This window comes from Xiphophorus couchianus, chromosome 6, assembly GCF_001444195.1.
Source record: "Xiphophorus couchianus chromosome 6, X_couchianus-1.0, whole genome shotgun sequence".
Lineage (NCBI taxonomy): Eukaryota > Metazoa > Chordata > Actinopteri > Cyprinodontiformes > Poeciliidae > Xiphophorus > Xiphophorus couchianus.
The window spans coordinates 15,116,164-15,132,831 of NC_040233.1; the positions used below are offsets into that span (position 1 = coordinate 15,116,164).

The 16,668-nt window shown below is 38.3% G+C and overlaps 2 protein-coding genes across 10 annotated transcripts in view; both read left to right on the top strand.

The window, feature by feature from the left end:
• kmt2cb (lysine (K)-specific methyltransferase 2Cb) overlaps positions 1 to 9,982 on the top strand; it is a 74,104-nt gene extending 64,122 nt beyond the window's left edge. For all 7 annotated transcript variants that reach the window (XM_028019717.1, XM_028019719.1, XM_028019721.1 and 4 more), the window contains 12 exons: positions 42 to 178; positions 442 to 715; positions 1,821 to 1,960; positions 2,474 to 2,587; positions 2,671 to 3,790; positions 3,868 to 4,004; positions 4,101 to 4,243; positions 5,544 to 5,718; positions 6,358 to 6,474; positions 6,565 to 6,638; positions 8,006 to 8,114; positions 8,188 to 9,982. In XM_028019717.1, the coding sequence (XP_027875518.1) occupies positions 42 to 178; positions 442 to 715; positions 1,821 to 1,960; positions 2,474 to 2,587; positions 2,671 to 3,790; positions 3,868 to 4,004; positions 4,101 to 4,243; positions 5,544 to 5,718; positions 6,358 to 6,474; positions 6,565 to 6,638; positions 8,006 to 8,114; positions 8,188 to 8,280 (2,633 nt within the window). In that variant the 3' untranslated portion in view covers positions 8,281 to 9,982. The remainder of the gene's footprint in view (positions 1 to 41; positions 179 to 441; positions 716 to 1,820; positions 1,961 to 2,473; positions 2,588 to 2,670; positions 3,791 to 3,867; positions 4,005 to 4,100; positions 4,244 to 5,543; positions 5,719 to 6,357; positions 6,475 to 6,564; positions 6,639 to 8,005; positions 8,115 to 8,187) is intronic.
• A 1,558-nt stretch (positions 9,983 to 11,540) lies between these two features.
• The window catches only part of LOC114146518 (5'-AMP-activated protein kinase subunit gamma-2-like), a 30,742-nt gene continuing 25,614 nt past the window's right edge, over positions 11,541 to 16,668 (top strand). Inside the window, exons 1-2 of one of the 3 annotated variants that reach the window (XR_003595904.1) lie at positions 11,541 to 11,815; positions 13,505 to 13,570. Coding sequence is in view for 2 of the 3 variants with exons in the window: in XM_028020649.1 (XP_027876450.1) it covers positions 11,732 to 11,815; positions 13,505 to 13,570 (150 nt within the window). In the remaining variant the exon portion in view is untranslated. The remainder of the gene's footprint in view (positions 11,816 to 13,504; positions 13,571 to 16,668) is intronic. The other 2 variants (XM_028020649.1, XM_028020650.1) reach the window with 2 other exon arrangements.

A 16,668-nucleotide genomic window follows, 5' to 3' on the forward strand; every position in this document is an offset into this window, starting at 1 on the left:
TAGTTTCATTCATTTTTCTGTTGTTGTTTTTCGCTCTTCAGGGTCAGAGATCAAACTGCAGGACATCAAGACTGAACCTTCTTCGATGTTCTTTGGCTCCCCCTTTGGCCCCATGTCTAATGACTCCAAACAAGGGCTGGTTTCTGTTGCTATCACACTGAGACCAGCTGCAGCTGAGGTAAGCTGACTGTATGGCTGCTTCAGCTAAAATATTATCATCAGATCTAGTCATAATCTGCTTAGATGTTGATCACAAACTCATTGGTCAGAATTGAAGTTCCAGTCTTTTGGAGTTTAGAGACCATAGATAGGGATAAAATTATAATTTCAGGGTTAGTGTGACGTTTCAAAACAAATATGTATATTTATTAAAATATTTTATGATTCTTACAAGATAAAATGATTTAAATTTGATTGTATGTATGCATGCCTCTTTCTTAGAACATCACAGGTGTGGTAGCGGCCATTTCAGACCTCCTGTGTGTGAAGATCCCCAGCAGCTATGAGGTCAGCAGCACCCCGGACAGGCCTCCTCTATCTATGGCCCCTCGCATGGGTCCCCATGGGATGGAGCCACGGCCTCCCATGTTCTTCCACGGACCAGGGGACCACACCGTGCTCCACGGCCGGCCCGGACAGATGATGCGTCCCACCGGGCCACAGGGAATGATGCAGCAGCAGCCACATCCTTTCCATTTCCATCCCAACAGCCCAGGTGAGAGAGTGAAACCAAATTAAACAATGAGTGTTGCTGAGAGTGCTGTAATTGAAATGTCATTTCTAATTTAGCTGTACATAATGAGACTGTGTGGAAGAATGCAGCAGTCGCTTCTCTGTGTGTAGGTTTTTTTTCTTCTTTTAAACCCGAAGGTGATTCAATTTTGTTTATTTCTAAGCGGGACTTGTTGTGCGCAGAGTAGTCAAACAAGTTCAAACATTTTCAATTAAATATGATTTGAGTGAATTGCAGCTGTAACGGTTTGCACTGCTTTCTGTCTTGTCCTGAAAGTTTTTTCTTTTTTTTGACATGTTGATTTTATGTAAGTCTTTCCTACATAACGCAAACAGTGCCAAGAAGAAGTATACTCACATTAAACATTAGATGAAATTTCATCATTTTGATGTACTTGAACAATTTTAAATGGAATGATTGTAACAATAATTTAAGCAATAATTATGGTGAACTTCTGTAAATCCGCAAACTCAGAGTGGTAGGAAGTCTCTGACCTTCTTCTAGAGAAACCTGGCCCTTTTTGTGGTAAGCAGCAAACTCCTGGCACAATTCGGTCTGGATAATTGACCACTTTTCTCATTAGAAATAATAGAGCTCACTGAAAATGGCTTCTTGAAACAGACCTGCTTTTAAAGCATAGTCAGCACATTTTAAAAGGTTTGAAGTGTAAGCCATTTCAGCAGCTTAAAATGACCGCAACAGAACTACTTCTGTTATGCGTTTATGATAATTATTCTGTTGGAGTTAGTTCTACTTGTAAGACAATAAACCTTTGGCACTATGCCACCACCATGTTTAGAACGTTCATCTCGACTCCTTCAAATGTTTTTGTCATAGTGACAGAATAGATCCATATGTTCTTGCAGCTCCGGGTGACTGTGAGTCAGAAAGTTATGGGTTTTATTCCATCTTCTTCTCTACTAAATGTTGATGAGCACTTGGGCAAGTTGCCTACCGTTCTGCATGTTGATGTATGAACATAGAATAGAAGAGAACAGTATATATACATACTAATCCATACCGTCTCTGCTGTTAATAAATATTGGTGCCAGAATGCATTTTTAAGAATCAATATTTATTGCCTCAGGTGCTGCTGTAGCTCGAGGAGCTGACCATAAGACTCCTGGCAGTGCTGGATGTAAACCTCACTGGTGTTGCCACTGTAAAGTGGTAGTTCTGGGAAATGGAGTTCAGAAAGCCATCAAAGATCTCCCTGCTCGCATGAAGGTACCAAACAAACTCTCATCCTACACAAAATATGTATAATGTATCAAAAATGAACCTTCAAACTTGTTCAGTGCTGCGGCATGTAGTTAACTTTAAATGTTTTTTTTCCCTCCCTTTTCCGGTGATAAATTTAATACGTATATCATGCTTGCTTTTGAAACTCAGAGGTGCTCTCTGGGTTAATAATATATCCTTCTGGCAATCAAACACTTGATTGAGATTTCAGCTCTCAGATAGAAAAAAAACAACCTCAAAAGGCGGCTTCACATTGATTTTTTTTTTTTTTTTTAAGAGCTGAATGTACTGTAGATGGTCTAAGGGAACATTTATTGACCATGCAAGCTTCATTGAATCTAAAATATTATCTGCTTTCATACTGAAGGCCAACATCTCTGCAGTAATACTGAACATATTATTTTATATTATTAGTCCTGCCTGCTGAAGTTAAATTGGTCTCAGATCTGTTGGCTGGGTAAAGTATTCAATTTCTTCATTTTTTTTGCTTTTTATTAGGAGTATGAAGGCCGTTTGAGACCGGATGAAAATCTGGTCTTCTGTAGTCAAAACTGTTTCCTTCTCTACTGTTCCTCCTCGTCCCATCAGTCCAGACCCACCACAGAGGCAAAGGTTTGTATCGTTCTAACCCATGCAGTTTAAACCTGTGTGGTCCAAGTAACAACTGTTTACTGTATTTTCTCTGACATTTTCAGGAGTCTATGTCCCTTCTTCCTGCCTCTGACCAAAGCGAGAGCTTTTGCAAAACTCAGCATCAGTACAACAACAACATGTCCTCGCTGGACGTTCATTGCCTCACCCAGCTTCAGCCCAAAATGTCTCCTCCATCTACTCCGCCCATCCCCTTCCCTACAGCTGGAGAAACACCCAAGTCTGAGACCAAAGCTGACGCCCTTAAGGTGACAGTGAAGCTTAAGGCCCGGCCAAGGTCCCACGATGGCTGGCACCAGGGAAAGAGACAGAAAGGTCTCCGCTGGAGAAAGTGGAGTGTTCAGGTGGTTTTACCGCCGAGAATGAATTCACAGCTTCCAGAGGAAGATAAGATTGACGAGCTTCTGAAGAAACTAGGAGCATCCCTGCGCCCTCCGTCTTTGCTCAAAGATAAGAGGCGGTGCTGTTTCTGTCATCAGTTTGGAGACGGGATCACTGATGGGCCGGCCAGGCTGCTAAATCTAGACCTTGACGTATGGGTTCACCTAAACTGTGCTCTATGGTCAACTGAGGTGTACGAGACGCAAGCTGGCGCCCTCATCAACGTGGAGCTCGCGCTGCGCCGCGGTCAGACGATACGCTGCGCCTATTGCCAGCAAACCGGCGCCACCAGCGGCTGCCACCGCCTGCGCTGTACCAACGTCTATCATTTCACCTGTGCTCTGCAAGCCCAGTGCACCTTCTTCAAAGACAAGACCATGCTCTGTCATGCCCATAGACCCCGGGGAACAGCAGGGCAAGCCTTGGAGCACGAGCTGCGCTGCTTTGCTGTGTTCCGACGCGTCTATGTTCAAAGAGACGAAGTGCGACAGATAGCCACGGCTGTGCAGCAGCCAGAGTTGGGCTACACATTTCGAGTAGGGAGCTTGGTGTTGCACGCGATAGGACAACTCACCCCATTACAGATGTCTGCCTTCCATTCACCGACCACCATCTTTCCCATTGGCTACGAGGCTTGTCGCATTTACTGGAGCATGCGCCATGGGAACCGCCGTTGTCGCTATGTCTGTTCAGTTGAAGACAATGACGGGTTTCCAGAATTTACAATCAGAGTCGTTGAACAAGGCTACCAAGACTTGATCCTGACGGACACCTCTCCTAAAGGTAAGGAAAGCATCATTTTCTGGACTTTTTTTCTGAGTTTTGTTTGTTCCTAAGCAGTTTGTGTTTATTTAAATTAGGAGTTTGGGATAAAGTGCTTGGTCCAGTTTCTGACAAAAGAGCAGAGTCTGGCACTCTGAGGCTCTTCCCTGTATATCTGAAAGGAGAGGATCTGTTTGGACTCACAGTCCCCGCAGTCACCAGAATTACTGAATCGGTTTGTAACTAAATTTATGTTCCTGTTGCTTTAAGAGTTAAAAATATTGGCAAACATCTAAACTATATCCTTCATCCTTGTGCTGCTTCGCTCCAGCTCCCAGGAGTGGAGGCATGTTTCAGGTACTCTTTCCGTTACGGGCGCAACCCTCTTGTGGAATTACCCCTCATGTTCAATCCAGCGGGGTGTGCACGCGCAGAACCGAGAACAAGCTCCTCCCACACTTCGCTGGTGATAAGGTAACTAAGTAAATTAGCTTCTATGCCTGTTTGAAATTAAAGAAATGAAAGAGAACTTTCAGTTATATCTTTGAAGTATGTGTGTCTCTTTTCATGCATTTCCGTACAGAATAGTGGATACACAATGAGACCAAGGGTGTGAAATTCACCCCTTTGCTTTTGCATTACTTTTCTTGTTACATCACCATCAACTGGTCATCTTAAATAAAATTTCAAATCTCTCTCAGTGCCCCCAAGTGGTCAGACATTCATCTACCAAATCAGTCAGTCAGAAAGTAGGTCAAGCTGTCAATTTCAAGCATCCAACATGCCAAGGTTAGTGGATTCTGAGCAGTTAGAATACAGTGCCAAATGCCTTGTAAGCATCGTTTCCCGGTGCCAAGCAGTCATTCCACATCACTGAAACAAAAAAGGATGACACACAACATTGTAATAAAGTAAGGAAATTGTATTTCCAGCAAACGTTCAGAGTGATTCCGGTAAGTTATGTGAACCACACCCATCTGTTGAGGGGGAAAAATACAAGTGTTATAGAAGCTGAAGTGTAGGAAAAATAAAGGGTGCTAAAGGTAGTAATTTAAGGCTCCAACTTATTTTAGTTATAAAAAACGTTTAAAATGTCAGCATACTAATAGCACAGTAGCTAATGTTAATGAGCAATTGCTGATTTTGGTAAATTTTTATAGAAGAAAATAATTATTGTGATCACAATAAATGTTGCTGGCTAACTTCAAAATGATCAGAAGCTGTTTGGGATTATAGCTTTTTCTTTCCGCCATGCCACCATCATTAAATATATTATTAACATATAATTAAATCAAATTAATGAGTGCTGTTTAGTGGTACAGTCACTCTACCTAATTTAACTATCAAGTAGGCTATTTCTGTCAGCCTGAAATAGCCTATTGACAATGGATAAAGTTACATTTTATAGCAGTGATTGTGTTTATGTACCTCTGTCTGCAGTGACTGCTTTATTTCCTGAAAGACAGGCCAATTTAATACTTGTTTTTATAACTATTGTGATAAATGCCATCACATTGATAACATTGGAGTGTTGGCAATGTTGGCAATTCATTGCCATCGTTGCAATGAATTGCAATGTTGCAACATTGCAATTGTATTTTAAAAGTAAATTGGCTGAAATAGAAAGTGTGCAGTACTTGAATGCCAAATAAACATATGAGAATACCAACAGAATCACAATAGTATGAATGCTTTACAAGATGAACTCAATGAAGCAAAATTGTAGCATTGCCGTTAATATGTCTCCTTTTTCTCACTTTGCCTCAAAATGCAGACCTCAACCACAGATTGTGTCCAGCAGCAGTGCCAGGTCTAATCAAAATGTGGCGCAAGGAGAAGGTGGTGTTCCTCACAGCAAGACTCCAGTTGTGCACCCCAGGTCCTCCCAGTACCGCTGGATGAAGAGCGAGTGGAGAAGTAATGTGTATTTGGCTTGCTCCCGCATCCAGGTGACTGAACTACAATTCATTGAAGCTTCTGGTTTTAAAAGGCTTTAGGGCTTTTGCAAGGTCTTTAAATTTACAGGTTTCCTGCACCGTCTTGAATTGCTTTTACAAGTTTACAGATCTGGATAAGTGACTAAAGAAAGACAATAGATAATGTTAAAAGTTTTAAATCTATAGACTTTGTTATTCTGGTATCCAAACTGTAAAATTTCTATAGAATAAGGACACTTACATTGTTTTTTAATTTTTAATTTACAAAATAAAAAAAATAAAAATAAATGCATTGACCAAGTTTTACTGTAGGCCCCTTCTTTGAATATTTAGGCAATTACATAATCCACTGCTAGCTTATAAATGTATCTTTAACAAGGCTGGCTGGAGAACAATTATTTGAATACTTGGCTAAAAAACAATCAAAAATAATGCTTAACATTTTTGTATGCATGTGAAGTAGGTAACGTTGGTGTACTAGCTCTGATCTCAGATACCAGAATTGAAAAGCATTGTTGAGTTGACATAGTTACATGCATCTTACTTTAAATAGAAAATATCTTAAATATAATTTTTAAATATTGTTTTTTTGTATTGTAATAAACACCTAAAGACATAATGTAACATAATGCTAACATGATATCTACACAGGGACTGGGGCTGTTTGCTGCTAGAGACATCGAAAAGCAAACCATGGTGATCGAGTACAATGGAACTGTCCTCCGAAATGAGGTCGCCATCAGGAAGGCAAAGGTTTACAGATCTCAGGTAAAAAAAAAAAAAAAACTACATAATTAAGTCGCATTTTGCCTTAATCTTTAATTGAAAATAACAGTTAATTTTCATATTCCCGTACAGAACCGAGCAGTGTTCATGTTCCGCATCGACAGCGAGCATGTTGTGGATGCCACTCAAAGTGGAGGGCTTGCAAGGTCTGAAATTTATCAAACTATATTGATGTAGCTGTAAATCAAAAACATGTTAGTTTTTTTACCTGTTTTTGTTTGATATTAGATTTTTGATGAGTCACTGTACATTTGTGTGTGTGTGTGTCTGAATTACAATTTCAAAATTAGAGACAGTTAAAGTTGATGTTGCTAAAGTTTTGCCCTAAATGTGGTTGTAGCTGTACAGTAGGCGTGCTCCAACAGCAGGAGCCATTTCCAGTGAACAAAGTAGTTTACTAGGCTGCTATTTTAACCTGGTTGTTTCAGCTGCTGGAACCAGAGCCAAATCAGGTTGCCGTGGTAGTAATTAACCCTGAAAACATCCCTGACTAAGAGGCAGTTTGCAAACACAACATTAAACCCATTCAGTCATACTTAATATCAGTATTTTACAAAGGTCTTCATTAAAATAGAGTAAGAAAAATTACTACATTTATTGGAAATATTCTTTTCATGAAGTGTGGACTTCTACTTTAGGTTTACTATGGTGACAGAGTGTAAACATGCTCATTTAAGCCTGTGTGTAATTTATGCTTCTTCTTTTTTAGATGTGCAAATTACAAGAAATCTATAAATATTTAAAAGTTCATCTGTCTTTAGAGTGATCTGAATTCTGTTTCAAAGTGTGACCACTGAGAAATAATCACATCATTGCGTGTAGCGCACGGGTTACAATCTCAGCTGCAATTTTCTCTCTTGTGCTCTAAAAGCAGCTGGAAAAGCTCAGGTTTAAGCAGTGGGTTTTAGGAACTTACATGCACCATATTTATCAAACCTTTCATGACATTATTATAGACAGTTTATAGGTCATTCTTTGTTTGCTTCCTCTGTAAAGCTTGAATTAATTGTCACTACAAATCGTGCTGATTTATCTCATGAGTGTAACATTAAACTTTATCTGAGGTTAGAACATCTTTAAATACATCTCTGTTGGCTAATGTGTGCTGCGTACTGCTGGGAGTGGTGATCTCTTCTTGCTTGTAACACAAACTAATGTTTCCACGCACTGAAAACAGGTGGTTTCAATTGTACTCCCTATAAAAACTCTCCATTAAGGTTCAAATAAAAAAGTCAGTATTTTCCAGGTCTTAAGTACGGATAAGAACGGAAAAACATTTGTATTTGCAGACCTTAGACTCTACTCCACTACCCACCTCCTGTTCTAATTTCATATTTAAAACCTACCCACTGAAAATGATCTTCCATTTGTGGAGTTTTTATTTTAATATTAGCAAATACTTGTAAAGGACGGGGAGCTTGAAAGGTTGGAGAAGTGTGGAGTTCTCATGTGAAGATGCTTTAGGATCTGTGTAAAAACTAATTTTTTTATTATTTTTTTTATTGTTCCTTAGATACATCAACCATTCTTGCGCCCCTAACTGTGTCGCTGAGGTGGTTACATTTGAGAGAGGCTACAAAATCATCATCAGCTGTAATCGCAGAGTTGAAAAAGGAGAAGAGGTGAGTATCCAAAAGCTGCTGCACGAATACAGTGCTAAAGCTCAATAACAAATTTCCCTACCTTGTTTTTCAGCTGTGTTTTGACTATCAGTTCGACGCCATCGAAGGCCAGCACAAGATTGCTTGCCATTGCCGAGCTCCTGAGTGCAGGAAGTGGATTAATTGAGCTAAATATCAAAACCATTCCTTGCTTGAGTGAGTGAGTGTCATGATCTCTGCACAGAGGAAAAAGAAAAGCTCCACGCTGCAGTCGATGTAACAAAATAAAAAAATTAATAAAAAAATCAACAGAAGGGTTGAAGGCTAGTTCATGAGGATTATGGGATGGGGGAAAAAAACTTGTCTGGAGGAGGAGAAATCCAACACGGTAGCAGGATGTGACTTGTGCCATATGTAAAAGAGGCTTTTGTCGTTCCCAAGGCCTCCATCTGTCTGTATGTATCTGCTCGTATATTTGTGGTGTACATGGGGGTGCAGAATCCACCAGCGAATGAGAAAGCACTGTGCAGGGTGCGGCCTTACTGCTAACTAAGGGCAGGCCCTTTTTGTTATATAATAATGTATGCCGTTAGACTAAATGTAGACATCACTGATTGAGGAATGTACAGCAATGAATACCGTGAAGGGAATATTAACTTGCACTAAAAAAAAAAAAGAAAAGAAACAAAAACATACACACAGAAAAACTTTTAAATACTTGATTCCATGAGTCAGTTGTATCATAGGTCTCCGTCATGTGATTTGTGTGGAATTTGAGAGGTTTTGTATTTATTACTGAGTGAGTGAATTTTATTCTCAAAATGATGAGATTGAGTTAAAGAAGGCTATTGTTTTTGAAGATTGAAGATGACATGCTGTTACTTTTGTACAAATGTATATAAAGAAAACTATAGGAATAACCGACCAAATACTACCTTAACCTTCTTGATGTTTGGGTGTTTTTAAAATCGTTTCTTTTCTCTGTTTGTTTTTATTTGTCATTGAAATTTATTTAAGATGGACGTTATTTCAGTTTGAGAGTATATATTATGATTATTCTGTACAGAATTTGTAAAATAACCACAATAATTCACAAAGTATTTTTGTTGTATTAAAAGTAAGGTATTGTAGCGTAGTGTTTTTTGTGACTTACACATACTTTGACCACTCGAAAGAAATATTTTTGTTGACTAACGAGTTATCAGTTACAGAATCGAGAAAAAAAAAGGATCACCGTGATCTGTTTGCTGTTAATCAGGTCTGATTTTAAAGAACTGTAAATTAGGAGTTACAACCCCCCCCAAAAAACAGCTTTTTAACTTTTTATCTTAAACAGGAGTGTTTTTACTTTACTTTTTCGAGGGGGGGGAAAGGTGCAAACATATAATCATGTAACGTAGATGAACCAGTGTGCGACAGAGAGAATTGTATGTGGAACCAACGGTCGTTCTACCTTTTCTTGGACAGAAACGGAGTTCTGCTTAATCAAAAATATTTCTTATACTGACACTTCACAAGTCACATGCTTAGAAACAGACGAGTTTTTGCGTGCACAATTTCAAGTCGACTGTAAAATTTTGCAGACAGTCTTAGAACTTGTAATGTATATGGCATGTATTTTTTTAACTTTCTGAAAACTCAATTGTATATATTTTCTCAATGAATGGTTGTAACAAAATTGTTTCTTGGATATTTTTCTTCTCTTGTATGATATTACATTATCCTGCCAGTGTGTTTGTGCTACATTTTCTTGGTCGTGTAAAGTAGTTTTTTTCTTCATTTTGTTGTTTATTTTTGAAAATGCCTTTTGAAGTGTACAGAGTACGAGGTTTGGATTTTGTGGAATTGAATTTAGAAACATTTACAAAAATAAACTATTTTACATGTTACAAGTTGTGTATCTGTTTTTAGGGGGCTCACTTTTAGGACCTGTCTATTGCTCATAAGTCACTGGTTCTCCGGATGAATTGTAAGTGAATCAAAAATCATTTTCATACCACATTAGAATTTAAATTATTTGAAATTATTCTCTTAAATCTCAAAAACAAGGCTTGAATAATTTTACATAAGGATTCATTGCTAAATTCTGTTGATTATTCTCATCTACATATATTCAATCCAGAGAAGAAAATTTGTCTGAGTTGCAATAGGTTTGCTTGAGATTGAACACCTTAAAAACCAGGATTGTTGATGTTAGAAAGTCCGGGATATTGTCTAAAAATGTCTAGAGACTAGAACATGGGAACACAGACCCTGAGTTTTCCAAGAATTGGATACCAAACCACTGAGTTGACTGGAAAAGACCTGCATCAGTCTCTGAGGTTTCACATCCTTATATGAAACCTCAGAGGCTGAGTAAGTGTACGTATTAAACACTGAAGAGCTCCATACTTGAACTCCACAAATGCATCATTAATGACCAAAAGCACAAGAAAATGCAGCTTCTGTTTGCTCACAGCCATATAAATAAGCCAGAGAGATCTTGGGGATTCCTTTTTGCAGCACAATGAGTCAATACTGAAGCTTTTTTGTCAATAAATCAGAGGTTGCTTGTAGGAGGAAGAATAAAGAACGTGCTGAAAAGATCACACTGCGTACAGTGAAGTATGTTGGTGGTCAGTGATCCTCTGTGACTGGAAACCTGCAGCATGAGAGGCAATTCAATCAAGTATCAGAACGTTTTATGTGCTTGTTCCATTTTAAAAGTATGTCTTTTGCTGAAATATGAGCACCATAGAGAACTTTTGTGTTTGTAATTTAAAATAAAAAAAGACAGAAAATACAAGGTTTTGACATGAAAACCAACCAAGGTTTAAAAAAAAAGCAACAGCAAACATACAGTTATGCAATAAAAAGGAAAAACATAAAATGAAATTAATTGCATCTTTGTTAATTGTGCTCTCTGCAGTGAATGTGTTTTATCAACTTGTTTTAAAATCTAGCCTTGATGTTTCCTGCATGGCCACGTGATCTAATCAATATCTGAATCATACTGACATCTGTTGGTGGGGAATTACATTAGAGTCGGGCGGTGTTATGTCAAAATTAGTTTCCGTCAAAACCAATTTTCCTGGAGGTGTGTCCTAGGTTTTGCCTCAGTAGATATATATTAAAAAACTTTTAAAAGAAACACACATATTTTAATAAAAGCGCTTCAAAGTGACCCTGCTACTTCTTCACAGTCTTACTCTATTAAGGGTTAAATTTGCTTAAAATGTTAAAGACATGGTCCATTTTGATTCACCGACAGGTGAATGAGCGTCTGAGCCTAAATGTTGCAAAAACACGATTCCTACCTCAGCTTTGATTAAAAAGGCTGCTTGTGTTCTTTTTGGAATCAGGCCCGGAAACACAGCAGGGAGCGCATTTCCTCTGGGTGACAGATTTCACCAGAACACCTGTAAACAATGTGGCGTATGAGGTGCGCCCTGCCTCTTTTTCACGGCCGAGCCTACTTCCTGGTGGACGAGGCTGCTCCTCGCTTGGTGCTGTCGTAGTAAAGAGTAGAGGGGGCAGCTGAAGTCACAGTAGGCACGGCTGACTGAGGCTCGGCTGTCGAAAACAACCATTTGGTTACTTAGTTTGGAAGAGTTCATCACACATTCTTGTTTTGCTTTTTTAAAAACAACGAGGAGAAAATGGGAAGCACGTTGATGGAGTCCAGCAAGGCGAGCTCAAAGAAAATGCCAAAAAAGAAGAAAGGTCTCCGGATCAACATGCCAGTAAGTCGGTGGAGGATTAGCCAGTTTGTTTTTATTGCTATTTAAAAAAAAAAAAAATACTTTCAATGAAGTTTTTAAATGAACTTTTAGGTGTTGTGCATTTTTTTTTCCAGTTGCGTTCCGCCTCTGAGTAACGTCTTCCAAGTTCATCAGTTTATTTGCTTTCACTAAATATGTTTCTAATCTGTGTGAAACGTAGCCTCGGTTTGTGCAGAAGCATTGCTGCATTGCTTGACTATTTCATTAAGGCATTTCTAACTAGTAGGTTGAACTGCAACTGCAAGCATTTATTGTGATGCCACTGCAGGCAACTCCCACTGTGGAGCTTCAATTGTTTACATGTGCAAATAAAATGCAGGTTGTTTTTTTTAAATGTTTTTGCTTTGTCCCAAACATGCATGGGATTTTCCAGGACGTGATGAGGAAACCTATCCGTGCTTGTTTTAGTGTTTTGAATGCGATCGTTAGAATACAAAAATAAAGCAATTGGTGAAAGGATTATCGTTTCAAAATACAATATATTAATTTGAAATACTGACCTTTTTTTTTTCTTTTTTGTATTTGAAAACGGATTATTAGGAATTAAATTTTAATTTGAGATCAGATTTAATTATTAGATTTTCTTTTCATGTGTCACATTTTTTTTTTTTTTTAAAATAGACTACATCAAAATAAAAAGGAGAGGAGCAAAAATGGCAAGTTTTTCAGGTTTTACCACAGGGACAGTTAACATTTGAGCCCTATGTAAAAGAAACAAAACAAAATAAAACAAAACAACGCTCTTCTCTGCCGTATATGGGCAGTGACGTCACGGAGTGAAGAACGTACTTTTAAGTTGTGTACAGGTTGTCTGGAAATGCTTCTCTCCTTGTTGGTGATTTCATGTTATTATTTGAAATATAAAAACAAAGGCAAAACAAATTTTAATTCCTCTTCATCGCTAATGACTACAAACTCCCCAAGCCCCTCAAAAATAAAATAATCGCTTGTTTATTTTGTTTGTCATTTTCTGATGATTAAAAAAAAAAACACAGTTCCCAAAATAAGAACACTAAAGGTTACTTTATTTGAAGTTTTTTTTTTCTTTTTATACATCTTCTCCAGTTTAGAGCTTATACACAATGACCAATGATACCTGCGGACTTTGTTTATTTTCATTTTATTAGCCGAGGTTGATATACAGATATTACTTATCAGTTTTTACAGTTGCTATCTCAGACTGTGGGGATAAGCAGAAGTAATTGTCGTTAATTATTATTATTTTTTTTACTATTTGCACTTGTCTGGTGCTGAAGCGGAAAACGTTCCAGTGCGTTGTAATGTTATGAATGTGACACTCAGATGCAACATATTGGAGTTACACAGTGCTGTGTGAACTTTTACACCCTCAAGTTGGACAAGGAATAAAAGAAAACAACTTATAATTGCCAGCCAGTTACAACTTTGTAACAAAGCTGCTTCTTTGCTGCATGATGTCTCAGCTAAAGAGAGTAACACCTAACCCTTTGCATTTTTTTTTGCAAAGGTTTCCACAGTGATTGCAAACACTCCACCCTCAGGTCTAGATCTATTCTGTAGAAAAACAGGCTGTGTTGCCAATGAGCACATCATGTTACATGCTGAGACATGCACTTTATTTACTCTGCTGTATTTTCAGGAAGCTGACACACAAATCTCTGCTCTGTGCAGGACTTTGGTGATTTTACTGCCCCTAAATTGGAGACCAGTGCCTCAACCAAAAGTGGCCTTCAGAAGGTACATTTAATCCTGTTTCTGACACGCTTTATAAATCACTTTCCAACTGTTTGTTTGCTCTAGTTTGCACTTTTCTTGCCCTCTCCCGCCGATGATTTATGGCGTCTGTTTTGATGTGTTTGTTTGGCTTTGAACAAATTAACATGGATTTGGAAGAGCAGGATATTACACTAGGTCGTCTTCTTTTTCTGCCAACTCACTTTGGCTTACAGTAACATCACGCCCACAGTATCCAGGCGCAACTCGAACGCATACAGCACATTGATTTTTTTTTTTTTTTTTTTTTTTTGGTAAACGAAAAGCAGCCCCATCCATGCTGTCTGCTTCTATTCATCATTAGAATAACCATTCACTGTACCTGAAGATGCATATTGTAATTTTATCTGTAGAATATTTGTGCAGCAGAGATAAAACTCTGTGCTGGCTTGTATTTGATGAGTGCTGAAGATTATCAAGGCTAAACCCTGATAGCTGGTTTGCTTGCTTTAACAAGCTCTTGCACAATATGAGGTTGAGATTTGTTGGCAAATAGGAAAGATGGGTGTGCGCTCGCTCATTCCTCCAGTTTGCCAAATGATTGGGTCAGACTGAAATGTGCCCATGAACCAAACAAACATAACAAAATTGCCCTTCCCTATTCTTAAACCATCTACATGTTTATTTCCTCCAGGACAGCAATAATACCAGGTTCATTAAAAGTAATTTTTTTTTCCCCCACATACCGCATTAAAACTTTAATGTTGCACTTGAGATCTCTGAGTATTTTAATGTGCCAGTATATCAGGGCCAACAAATGGTTAAATGAGTTGTTGTTGGTTCATTCAGTGCAGGCAGGAGGCAGTGGTAGGAGGAGGAGGCGCTCTCTGTCTCCTGGTCGACTGGCTTCCCCTTCTCATGTTTTGTTTTCGTCTCTGCACAGCAAATAGTGAAGGGTTTCTCCATCTGTTTATGTGTTACTGACCTTGTGAAGGAAAACTTAATAAAAAAAGAAGCTAGACTGAAATGTAATGTTTATACAGTTTAACTCTGTTGTTGAATTAGAGTGCTGTTTTGTTTTTTAAAAAATGTATCAACTATTCAGCCATTTTATTTAATTAATAGCTTGATTACCCAAATAGTCATTCGCCCAATAACATTTAGGCATGTAGAAGTAATGAATATGGCTTAAAGTTCCCCCAGAGCACGAGAATGAGGAAGAAAGGGTATTAAGTGATTCTGAATGCGTCACAATTGTCGGTGCCAGATGGGCTTGTCTGAAATTTTCAGAAGCTGCTGATTTCCTGGGACTTTTTTATGCACAAAAAATCTCTGAAGTTTACAGGAAGTCAGCCTCAAAAAATACAATACAAGTTTGTTGGTGAAAATGCCTTTTTGGCTTCAAAGGTTGGAGAAAAATAAGTCGAGATACAAAATGAAACAGTTGCTGAAACAGCCACTCAATACATTCTAGGTACACAGATTACCATCTCTGATTGCACAACTAGTTGAACTTCCCACAAAGGTGTCAAGCTCTGGTCCTAAAGGGCCCTTGTCCTGCCACTTTTAGAGGTGTCCTTAGTCCGACAAATTGTTTTTCAGATTTAAAATAAAGAAAATCGAATAGGCCGCAAATTAACAAGATGGAGTCTTCACTGAGAGAACTTCAAGATGGCCATCTTTTAGTGCTCCTTTGATAAAGTGAAGGACATCACTTTGATTAGTTCTAAGCCTGATCAGATGAATGCAATGTGATTATCGGTACCTGATAAACGTAAATGTGCCGTCACCTTCATCTTGTTGTCAGTTTGTCCTGACTCCATTATTTTCCGTGGTTATTTCCAAGTCATACCTACAGGAGGCAGCTTAAAGAAGGGCTTTACTTGGATGTTATGTCTGGTTGCTCCAAGTCAAGCAGGGGCTGTTTACAGATTAGAGAGTAGATCTTAGCTTATTCTGCCTGTCCTCAGCTGCAGGAGAGATAACATTGGCTTGAAAGAAAACATGTTTATGTGTATAAAGTGAAATGACAAAAGTCAGCCTTGCAGGTGCTGCAAATCTTTCATTAGTCTATCTTATTTTACCAACAAGTGGGCAATATTCTTGGAAAACATAACCTGAGTACATCGTTCAGGGTTATTACTACAAGTATATCACAGCTTCAGTGTTCTGCAAATACCAACACACCCCTAAGCCTCTATTTTTTTACCCTCTGGTCATCAGACAGCACTACAATAAAGATAGACATAATTATGTTTTTGGTGCTGAATGGAAAGTCTCAAGTACACTGCAAACCAGCGTTGCCAAACATAGGTTCTCAAAATAGCCAGAAACTGAACTCATTTTTATTGCATAAAGTTAAACTATAAACAAAACTCTATTATGATGAGGTTTACTAGATGTTCAGATAGTTTAATATGAGCTCAAGTAATGTTTTTCTTGTTTGTTTTTGTACAAATGACAATTAGGAAAGTGTGGCATGCATTTGTATTCAGCCTCCATAAGTCAACACTAGAACCACCTTTTCATGCAGTTACAGATGTAAGTCTTCAGGGTATGTCTAGATCAGCTTTGCTCAGACTGACATTTTTGCTCTTTCATCTTTGCAAATTATCTTAAACATAGAAAGATTAGATCCAGGTCTGGTCTGGCATTCTAGCCTTATATTTCTTATGCAAACCATTCTTTTGTAGCTCTGGCTGTAGATTTAAGGTCCTTGGTTTGTTGGACTGTGAACCTTCACCACAGTGTCAAATCTTTTGCTGTGTTTTCTGTCAAGGTTTCCTTGTATTTACCTCATCCCCACAGCATAATGCTGCCACCACCATTCAGCTGGGAATGGTGTGTTTGGTGGAGTTAGATTCTCCACTACATAGCATTTTGCATCTTGGACAAAACGTTGAATTTTGGTCTTTTCCAACCAGGAAATCTCTCTTCACATGTTTTCTGTTTCTCTGAAATAATATTGTTTTAACTGAGATTTCTTTCACTAGAATCCGTCTTTTTGTCACTATTGACTAAAACCCATATTTACTAGTAGTTGTCAAGTTGACAGGTTAACTTAACCTGTCTAGTTAACAGCTTAACTGTTAAGTTGACAGGTTACATGTAACTAATGGTTA